The sequence below is a fragment of the Thermobia domestica genome, chromosome 18 (genome assembly GCF_964235325.1).
Source record: "Thermobia domestica chromosome 18, izTheDome1.hap1.1, whole genome shotgun sequence".
Taxonomy (NCBI): domain Eukaryota; kingdom Metazoa; phylum Arthropoda; class Insecta; order Zygentoma; family Lepismatidae; genus Thermobia; species Thermobia domestica.
Window position 1 is genome coordinate 82,379,367 of NC_137471.1, and position 11,434 is coordinate 82,390,800.

The 11,434-nt window shown below is 34.9% G+C and overlaps 1 protein-coding gene across 1 annotated transcript; it reads right to left on the reverse strand.

The window, feature by feature from the left end:
• Positions 1 to 4,986: 4,986 nt before the first annotated feature.
• LOC145674769 (uncharacterized) lies at positions 4,987 to 9,141 on the reverse strand. Its single transcript, XM_081744961.1, has 3 exons — positions 8,596 to 9,141; positions 7,603 to 7,837; positions 4,987 to 5,822 (listed from the first exon to the last, which is right to left on the reverse strand). Exons 1-3 carry the CDS (start codon positions 8,644 to 8,646, stop codon positions 5,647 to 5,649), a joined length of 462 nt encoding a protein of 153 aa, XP_081601087.1. The 5' UTR covers positions 8,647 to 9,141; the 3' UTR covers positions 4,987 to 5,646.
• Positions 9,142 to 11,434: the final 2,293 nt, after the last annotated feature.

The following is an 11,434-nucleotide window of genomic DNA, read 5'->3' on the forward strand; positions in this document are numbered from 1 at the left end:
GAAAAACTCTGTGAACTGAAGGAATTCTTTCAGTTCAGTCAGTTCTTCATGCGGTTATTTGGACTGAAGAACGATTATTTTGGACTGAACAAACCAACCGTCTTTTGCTATTATAACTGTGCTATTAACTGAAGGAAACACAAAGCTGTCTCAGTTCAGGTCCTTTCATCATGACAGCTAGTAAGAGAAAGGCATTATTGACTTTTATTGAAGGCTATCGTGCTCATCCCGAACTTTGGAATATGCATCATGTGCATTATGCGAATAGGTATAAAAGAGGGGAGGCATATGATGTGTTACTTACAAAATTAAAAGAGTTGGAACCTCAGGCGACACGCGACACTTTTATTAAAAAAAAAAAAATAAATAAAAATAAACAACCTACGGTCGGCATTTAGGGAAGATCTGTGGAAAGTGAACGAATCCAAGAAATCTGGGACTGGGGGTGAGGAAGTGTACGTTCCAAAACTTTGGTACTTCAGGGATCTTAGAAGTGCACTCCATAGAACCTTCGATGAAACTGAAGGACTGAACTCGATTAACTGACGGTAGTCCACACACTGTCAATTTAATTCATCGTAGGATCGGTTAAGTAAGTTTCTAGCTCAGTTGGACTGATCAGTTAGAACTGATAGTGTAAGGGCCCTATAACAGAAGTAATTCTGTCACTCGTACAGGGTTCCCATTCAAACTAAATAATCGAATTCAGTGCTTCTGCATGTTTTATGGTCCAAGATTTACGGTAGGGAAGGAAGTTCATAAAATTAATCTTTACTGACCGCACAACGGCAACAAAAATCGTCTGAAGGTTGGCATGTTGCAATGGAATAACTAAACTTGTCTTCATTAAGCCTTATGTCAACTGTGCATACAAGAAACAGATAAATACTAAAAAGAAAATAGCATTTCTTTTGACTTTTACTTTTTTTGATAAGCTATTCCTATTCATTTGAAAACTTTCTAGATTTTTGAGATTTGATAATGAAATTCACGGTTCCACGGTTAAGTGAGCACCCTGGTGAAATGTGTAACATAAGAAGGGGAAGAAATCTCAGCGAATGAAAATGATTAATTACGATTTTTAACATCTCAACAGAAGAAAACCAAAGTGATAAAGTGCACAAGAGCAGGAGAGGAAAGGGCAAACCTATGGCTAGAGAGAGAGAGAAAATCGAAGACGTTAAGACGTTCCCCTATTTACGAAGTCTAATATCCTCGGACGAAAGAAGTGAAAAAGACGTAAGTTCCAGAATTGCACAGGCTAAACAAGCATTCAATAGGGAAAGAGGACTGTTAACATCAAGAAATATGTCGTTGGAATTTCGTAAACGATTTATTAAGACTCTGGTATGGAGCGTGGCGCTTTACGGATCAGAGAAGTGGACATTGAGAAAAGCTGAAATATCCAAGCTGAAAGCATTTGAAATGTGATGTTGGCGCAGAATGCTGCGGATATCATGGACCGAAAGGAAAAGAAATGAAGACATACTAAAGGAAGCTAATGAAGGACGACAGATCATCAAGATAATAGGAAAAAGAAGAAACAGCATGCTTGGCCATATTATTCGGCACTCCGATTGGATCATCGTGCTAATAGAGGAAAAGGCAGAAGGAAAACCCGGAAGAGAAAGACCAAGGATAGATTATCTAAATGCTGCTACGAAGAAGAAACATTATCAAATTATATAACAGCTCTCCCAAGCGAGAGAAAAGCTTTAAAATTTACATGTTGCTTGGTGAACAAGAAGAAGATCATCCCAGAAAGAATGGAAGGTTAACTGGTAAACTCGGAGTGCCTGAAATATATTTAGCAGAGGAAGCTCCAATAAGAATTCACATTTTGGTATAAAGGAAGATCGTTTGAAATCATTGTGCAACTATTTTGATAGCACACGTTTGATTAATTTGAAGATTCAACTTGCATGTAAATTAGTCTCGATTAAAATTATTTTAAAGTTCAATTTTATTATTGTTTGGCCACGAAGTCGTCTTAGAGAAATATGTGAAGGTATTGCCGACATGAATGTTTTGTTTATAAAGTTACGTAAGAAAAATTAGATTCCCCGTGGAGTAAAGGCTAAACGTTCCATAACTGTCAAAGAGTATTAGATGTAAGTCTTCCCTCTTCTTGTTGATGCTAGATGGGGTAAATTGTGAGAGTGATCTACACAAACAACAAAGAACTCGTGATAAATAAAAGATAGAAGGATGTTAATTTTGGTACTTAGCAATATTGATGGTTTATGGAAAATGGAAACACTGTCATAGGGTGAAATAGCGGGAACACGGAAGGTAGTCTCAGCTTGTTTAATTTATTACAACAGCGTTTATTATGGTCTTTAATTAATTCTAAGTAATGGAATATACACCATGAAAATCGAAACAAAAGAAATTCACCAAAAATATGCCAATTAATTTTAGTAAGCATATTTTTTTAAGTTTGTCAAGCAGTGTAGAATGTAAAATTTGTCAAGATTTACGAAATATATGATTCACATCTATTCCAAGCGTAATGATTTCCATTTTTCAATTAATCTAATATTTATTTTATTACAACCTTTAATTAACTAATATTGATATGAAGTCTACACTATACTATATTTCTACAATCTAATTCTAATGCTTTTTGGAAATTAACCCTAGAGTACAATGATCATGAGAAAAGATGTATCCGTATTATGTACTCCAATCTACCATTCAAAGAGCGCCATAGAACACGTGGACATTCTCATGAAAGCTCTTTGCATAGCATAAGAATTTGACGATACGCACGGAATAGGAATAGAAATTTGAATAAAAGATAAATGGCTTTTAGGATGACCTACAAGTCCGCGCATTACCCCAAAGTTGTGACTGAACATCTCAATCATAAGAAACTTAATTTGTAGCGAAACAAGATAACCCAGCTAATGTTCCAGAAATTCGACCCATCGAAAAATTTCTGGACAATTTTGAAGGCTGCTTTCAATGCTAAGAGATGATATACTACAAACCCGGATCAGCTCATTCCACGGATCCGTTACTGCCTGAAAAACATCGATCTATTTCTTAAACAAAACCTTGTAAGATCCACCAGACGTTGTATCGATAAAGTACGTCGTCAGGGATGAATTTTAGGAAAACGAAGTATAAATCTGCTTGTTTGTTTAAGTAAATTGAAGAAGAAATTTGCTCTCATTGTGCAATGCTTCACAAAGTGCATCTAGCACATTTCCGTTGGAATGTGTTTTCTAACTTTTAAAGGACATTATTCTGATACATTATCTTGATTGTTGTTGATCTCTGATATATTTGATGTTTTAAGCACTATGTCAACAAATAAAATATAACCTCTGAGAATTCTATTGAATGTATGCAAAGGCAGTTAATTTTTAGTTCTATGTAGGATTGTCAGAAATCCAGTTGTGAAAAAGGAGCAAAATTGATGTTATGACGCTTAGAAAATTATTCATTTTCTCCTGACTTGTACTTAGGATTAATCATTTTTTTCTTTCTTTCTTTTTCCTACTTCGCTTGGAATCTATTTTACTTTTGTTTTCCTTTTGTTTCTCAGATTTCTGCATTACTCAATATATTTTCTATTTCTATATTATATACATGTTCTACGGTACTGCTACACTACGTTTTACTTCTACACAACTATTCTACTTTAACACTACTTTCTACCTACTTCATATTTTTTTTATTTTTTTTATTTTTTTATTTTTTTTAAATTTTTCATTTTTTTTTGCTTTTTATATTTTTTTATTTTTTATTTTTTATTTTTTTTATTTTTTTTGTTATTTTTTTTTTAATTTTTTTTTACTGATTTCTATATTGAGTCTATAACAGTGCATATGTATTGTGTAAAGAAACAGTTGGAATATTTGTATTACATGAAAATGATGTAAATGGCAAGGTAGAGCTTGCTCCTTTTAGGTTATCCTCAAACTGAGTGATGGCATTCTCAACTTTCGATCACTAAGTCTGAGGCTTGAAATTTGTAACCACCTTTAACTTTTACAATAAATGAAACTCTTTTGGTAAGTGTAGCACCATCATGTGTAAATACATTGACCTGAATTTTTAACACTATGTACTAGATAATTTTATAGTCCTCTTTTGTATTTAAAATCTATAGTCGCTGAAATATTTAATGTGACTCAGAGTCAGTATGTTTCTCAGAAGTCACCCCAACACATTCAGGCACTTGTCCAATTGTGATAGTGTTTAAATCCCTCCACACAGAATTCGGGAGGTTGGTCTTTGAACCACTGTCGTATGGTGACCTTCATTTCATCATATGTAAAATGTCATCTCATCAAAACCTGTCACCTTAGCAGCTTTTTTAGCAGACCCAAAATGTGAAGGCCACAGAATGACAGGTCAATGATATAGGGGGGATGGTTCAACATTTTTCATTTGAATCGTTGGAACAAGTCCTGTACTACTGGAGCTATAGGAAACGTATATGGAAGTACTTGAAACTTTCTTTGATCTGAGGTCAAGCGCGATTTTCGTTTTCTTGGAGAACAAAAATGTAACAATAATCATTAAATACTGTTATAAACTCAATACAATATAAATTTCATGCAGAAATCTTTCTACTACAGTGATACCTTTGAATAACGGGCATTGATCGGACGTAACTATTTGTCTGTAAATGAAAGTTGACAGTTACAGAGAAGACATGTTCCAATTGTTGGGGGAGTAAAGCAGAAATTCGTTTTGTAAACAAATAGAAGTATCATTGAAGAGATGTGTTTATGTGGAGTTGCAGAGGAAGATACAAGTACCAAGGGAAACACAAGTAGTGACTTTTTCAGGGAAGAAAAGAAATTTCGTGTAGAATTCTTGGTCTTATAATTGGTTCTCCACCATAGAAAGTGTTGAAGGAGTAACGCCAGGAAGCAATTTAGTTTGGATAGATGTACAGGAAAATGAAGAATGTTATGTTTAGTGGTTCACCAATTTATTGAGATTGAATTTGAAAGATGTTTTGTAGAGAAGAGAATTTCTGTTTACTTAGCGTGACCACGTTTTATTTTTAAATTGAAGGAAGCATTTTTTGTGCTGAATATATATAAACTGAGAACAAAGAGCTTACTAAAGCATTATGAGAAAATAACACTGCTGAGGCTCCTGTTCTATTATAATACAAACAGTTTTATAAAATCTGTCCGTATTATGGAGGTGTCCGTTATTGTGAGGTTTCACTGTATTAGATTCTACAAAACGACTTGTCGTTAAGAATTAGCAAAAGCTTACTATTGAATTTTGAGTAACTACAATTACTACATAGATTATATACACATATGTACATCATCCTTTGGTCTAATGGATGTAATCTTGAGAGGAAGTGGAATATTCTGAGGTAAAAAGATCGGTAGTTTAAATTTATTTTATAAACATAATACTTAACCCTTCTGCAAAATGACAACCTAAAGGATTGAAAAAGATGAATTAAAAGTCGCCGAGTTGAGAGTCCGTCAAATTACCCGAAATCATAACTGCAGACAAGTAATACAGAAAATTCGAGACACAGACGTCAAAGAGAAATATCGAAGACTTACAAATACATAATACAGATAAGGACATTAAAGCGAATTGATAAAACGAAAGATATATTATGTTTAGATATTCTTATCTTTTTACCTCAATTCCTCTTTAGAGGAAGCACTCTCGCTCATCGTCGCACCAAGGAATGCAGCAGCAGCAGGGGCAAAAATAAAACTTGAAGCAGCGGCCACACTGAGATTCATGGCGGAGATGGAGTAAGTTGGGAGGAAGATCCCTGTTTCCATGCTCTCTTTCCCACCTTCTTCTTCTTTCCTCTCGTTGATCTAAAATGAACAAAAATATAAAAATAATGAGGATTTGAATTATTATATTTTATACAATTTAAATAGCATTATTTCTAATTTCAGTTTTTGTACTTGGGTTCATCTGGGAACTATTAGTACTCATGGGGACTAATGATATTTAGAGGGAGGTTACACGTTGAACACAGTATTATACAGTTGAATACAGTAGGCTTTTCGCGTACGAAATGGGCCTAGTGTCTCAAGTCTCTGGGTATATAAGTCGCAGCGTGTTCGGCGTAAGGCCATTTCACAGTTGATAATTGAAGCTAGTAGATGTATAAGTGATGGGATTCTTACAATTAGAAGTAAGTGGATACTTTCAAATATCTAGGATCAATATTAATAGACGGAAACCATATTCACGAAGAAATTAAATGTAGACTAAAAGTAGAGAATTCGTACTTATTCAGCTCAAAATCTCTTGTCGTAGCGAATTCTGTCGAGGAATTTGAAGCTTAAAATATATAAAACGATAATCATACCTGTTGTGCTGTATGGTCGCTTACTCTGAGGGAAGAACATATATTGAAAATATTTGAGGACAAGATCCTGAGACGAATATTCGGACCGAAGAGGAACGTGAAAGCGGAATGACGGAAACTTCATAACGAGGAACTACATAATTTATGCGCTTTACCAAACATTGTTAGGGTCATCAAATCTAAGAGGGTCAGGTGGACAGGTCATGTAGCCAGGCTGGAAGAAAGTAGGAACGCTTTCAAAGACTTGACTGGAAGATCAATCGGGAAACAACCATTAGGAAGACCTAGGCGCAGATAGGAGGGCAATATTAAAATGGATCTCGCAGAAATAGGAATACAAAACAGAAGCTGGATCTAGTTGGCTTGTGAACGCGGCATTGACCCTGCGGGTTCCATAGGCCATGAAGTTAGTTAGACGTAAGGTATTGCGCCGTGAAGATAAGTGAACTTCCCGCAAAACTGCGCTACATTTTCCAATTTTATTTCAGTAAAGGTGTAAATATTGCACAGACCTGTTAAGAAATTTCTGCTGTTTACGGGCAAGATAAGATAACAGTCACTTTCTTTGTGGAAATTTTTATATCCAAGATGCTCCTCACAGTAGGCATCCAATCACACAAAAAATAGGTGATATTCGGGCAAAAGTCGAGTAAGACCGACATATAAATAGTCATGGCTTCGCTAATGACCTAAACGTTCATAATCAAACTACCGTGTTCACTTGCGTAATAGTAGCACTTTTTTTTTTTTTTTTTTTTTTTTTTTAATGCGAAAATCCAACTGCGACTATTAAACGAGGAAAACTGCCATTTACTTATCGCTATGATCAAGACAATTTCGAATTTTGATACATACAACATTGTGTCAACAAACAATGGAGGGTGGAAGAAGTAGGTTGCTTGATCTCTATTGACAGATGGGTCACGATGTTACGTGTCAGTAAACACGAAAAGTTCTTTTGCAATTTCGAAGGAAGTCACGTTCACCAAGAGAAAACTTAAATGATTAAAATATATTAATATAATTTGAAATAAATGAATATAGACAACTACACTTGTTTACCACAAAAAGTTGCAATCTACTGGACTAGGTATGAATTAGTTGCATTTCAGTTCAATGGATAACATCAGTAATCAGTGCTATAAGATGGTTTCACCGTGTAACCAAGTAAACATTTGTATACTGGTACATAAAAGATTAACTCATAAAGATTAATGATCATAACTCTTATGGTGATAACACTAATTTGTACAGATTAAAATATGAAAATAACTTACACCAATTGTCGCACGGGTCCACTTCATAGCCCAAACAAGCCGAAAACGGGGCGACAACGCATCTAGCTGCACAACTGATTACACAGAGAAGTCTACTTCGCCAAGATATGGGATATGGATACGGCGGCTCCTGAACTGGGTGTTCCCTCAGATTATCATCATCGACTTCTCGCGGTGACCTCTCGGTCACCTCTTGTCGCTGTTTTCTCGGTCTTGGTTCCTGTCGCCGTTCGTGCTATAATAAAACAATAGAAATTTAATGAGAATAGAGAAGCATTATTTATTATTCTTGAAATTTCATATAGAAAACTATATATAATGATAATTCTAAGCTACTTGCGTTTCGGAAAAAAAAATCAGTATCAGTGATGTCATTCAGCTAGTTCGCACTGATTCGCCCGAACTGGTTGTTAAAATCACCTCTCCACCTAATAGAGGAGCACTTATGAAAAAGAAAAAATTAGTATTGTTCTTGAGAATCTAATATATTTATTTTCCTTTCCTTTCCAGCTTTCAAAGAGATGATTAACACCACATTAAATAATTTTCAAGTGTTTGTAGATAGTCAAGGTTTTCCTAAAGCAGAAATTCATCAAATCATCAAGGAGGCAAGAAAAATAATTAAAGTTATTGCTGAGAGTTAAGGCATTCAGTTTAATAAACAACGTAACTACAGATAAAAGAAACTACCTCCTTGCTGAAACTCGTATCTCACCTCTGAGAATAACTTCTTGTAGGAAAGCCTTTAGAAGAATGGGATGCAACGCACTGGTAAAAACGTGGTTACACCAAGGGTATTATACACGTGCCGATTGTTGGGTTAAAAAGAAAGCAACATCCGAGTATTCTAAACATCGACTTTAATTCTAGGCTTATCTCAACACCGGCGAGTTTTGCAAACTAAATATTCAAATAAGAATTGCATGACTTCAATCTAATACTGTTATTAGTTTCATTGGAATCAATCAATAAATAAATAATAAATCAGCTTACCTCCTTGATCTCCTCCACGAAAACTTCTTTGACCATCGTCTCACGATCCATCTGCGAGGTCCCAGGAGGAGAGGTGGGATGACTTCGTTCCTCAATTGGTGGTGGAGTGGTCCGTTTTCGTGTTGCTTCCTCCTACGAAATATAAATCAAGTTATTTTAGTTCCAGTCCAAATCTGTTTCATCAATGACTCATCTTACTTGTAACAATACCCCTGTACTTTTATTTCCTACGTAATATCTCTAGTTGCATATAAACAGCATTAACAGCTAGGAATTCAGCAGTATATGCGTAAACAGTGCTGTGTCAACAATAAGTACAATCTCCTACTTCAAGTGAATTTTGCCACATGTGTAGTACCATTTCTTCCAGCATATTAAAAACAGTCATTTATTATTGGTAAAGAACGACACATTTCTTAGCGCCACAAAAGTTAGTATCTTCCTTTTTTTCGATTTTCCCAAAAACTAAGCATAAGAATTTAGCTTAAAGCATATTATTTCGTTCATTTCCAAGGGATCTATCGATTTATGTATGTCTTATCCATCGGCGCAAATCTGTCTTCAACATTGGAGGGGGGGGGGGACGGGTAATACCGTTCCTATTTTTAAGCGATGTTCAAAATAGTTATGAAGTAGAAAAATAATGCTGTGGAGGATCAAGGGAGCACAAGTGTCTTCAACATTGGGAGGCGGGCAATTTGAGGCTTATTCTGGAAGGGTGGGGTGGGGGGAGACAGAGACTCATATTACGGTAGATGAATCTGATTTCCGAGGTGAACCTGTTGTATATTATACAGCAAGGAACATCAATTTAATCTCTCTTTCCTTTGTAGCAGTCGGACACAAATAATATCATATTTCTTCTCCTCACCCCCAAAAATACACATTTCAAATCGGATTATTGGGGGGACATTCCCTCCAACTCCAAGATTGAGGGGATTTGCGCCAATGCCTTATTTTTGGACAATATATTAGTTAAATAAAAATAAAAAAATTAAGAGTTCATGATAATTTCGGGCTATATCTCATTAAGAATCTATGTCTTAATGAAAAGCTTAATGAAAGGTTACTTTAACGTTTTACCTCAATAATCTCTCGTACAGGATAAATTATTTAAGTTTATAAATTAATTATTTTTTCCCTCCATTTTCTCAAAAACTACGTATGACCTTTTACAGTCGCACATATCATTTTGTTCTATCGATTGGTGTATTTCTCATCTGTGAACATTTTTTTTTTTTTCATTAAACGCTAAGAGTATTCTAGAATTGGGTTAAGGTACAATTGATTAGTGGATTTCGCTTTATTTCTGTAATAGAAGATCGAACTATAAGTATGGATGACAATTTCACTTCTTCCTTTTCAGAGGTAGCAGCGAAGGAAAAAAAACTGAGTTAAACTATATCCTAACCAACTATTAAATTAAACTCCGGAATGCGTCTAAATACCAGTTGTCAATACCGAAATTTTCAATGGGAACCTCCATTTTCTTCAGAAGCTTATTTATTTACATAAACACACATTGCTCTTTTCAATCACATTTTATGGTTTCCATCACGTAATTAAAAGAAATATATATTTCAGATATGGTTAAGCTTACATCTAACATTACATAGCTTGTAGCAAATATAGTAATTCATAATACATAAATGTTTCTGTTTCAATTAATTATTGGGGTTTCATCTGTATTGTGATTTTTTTGTTTTTACCTGTGGAGTTATGCTTGCTGGTAATATGGTGAAAAATAAAAATAAAACCAATTAGTTCAGTAAATAGTTTGTATTAACTAATAAAGCTCAGCTGATAACATCATTTTCCCTGATAGCTCGAAATAATATATATGATTTGCTTCAAACTTTTCAATCTGCAAAGAATATTTGGGTCGTGGTTCTCTTGATGCAATGATTCATTATACGCTGAAGAAGATGGCGGCTTGTATTGAATTTTTCGGCATTAACGAATAGTTAGAACTGTGAGCGTCAGTTTAGTTTCTTCAGAAGTTATATCTTAATATCTTCACACTCACAATTTATACCTTTTGTCAGAATTTTTACACTTAGCGTTAGTACAAATAGAAAAAAAAAAATAAATTTATAAATTTCATAAATATAAATAAATAAAAAATAAAATAAATAAGAAACTACTGATTATAAATTAATTTCTATTTTATTGTCTTACCGTTCCGCTTTGTCTCCGCCGGAAGATTAAGCTTCTTATCCTTTGGAATCTAGATAAACTAAGATAAAAAAGAAATTAGAATTCGTGTGAACATAAATTCAATTTAGTGCACTAACAAATAATAAAATAAATTAATTTATTGTAAATAATTTCAATTAAGTTTTTGAGTCTTATTAAGTCCATTAATATAATTCTCGGGTCTCTAACAAGCTGGGCATGAGAAATACTACGGTCGCTAAAAGTGCATAACCCACAACCATTTTCAGAAATAATATATATGAATAAATAAGACTTTGAAGTATTACCTGGAACGGGGAGGCGGTCGAACAACTGGTCCATACACACGCCTCCTCTCTTCATCCTTAGGCCTCCTCTCTTCATCACTGGCTTCTTCCTCTCTGTGGCTGCCATTAGAGTGTGATCCTTCCTCTTCTTCCACTTGCACTTCAACCTCAGCTTCACCTAGTTGAACCTCTACTTCTGGAAGTGCAATTGCTGGGGTTCCCCACCTCTGGAACTGGAGGATTCGCCACAAGCAATAAACACTTCTGAAGAAGTTAGTCATAGGAGAGTCTTCTCGAGGAATGCCACTGAGATCGTAATCGGGCAAGTCCACGATTTGCCATGGCATTCCAATTCGGAACATCTCATAACTTATGAT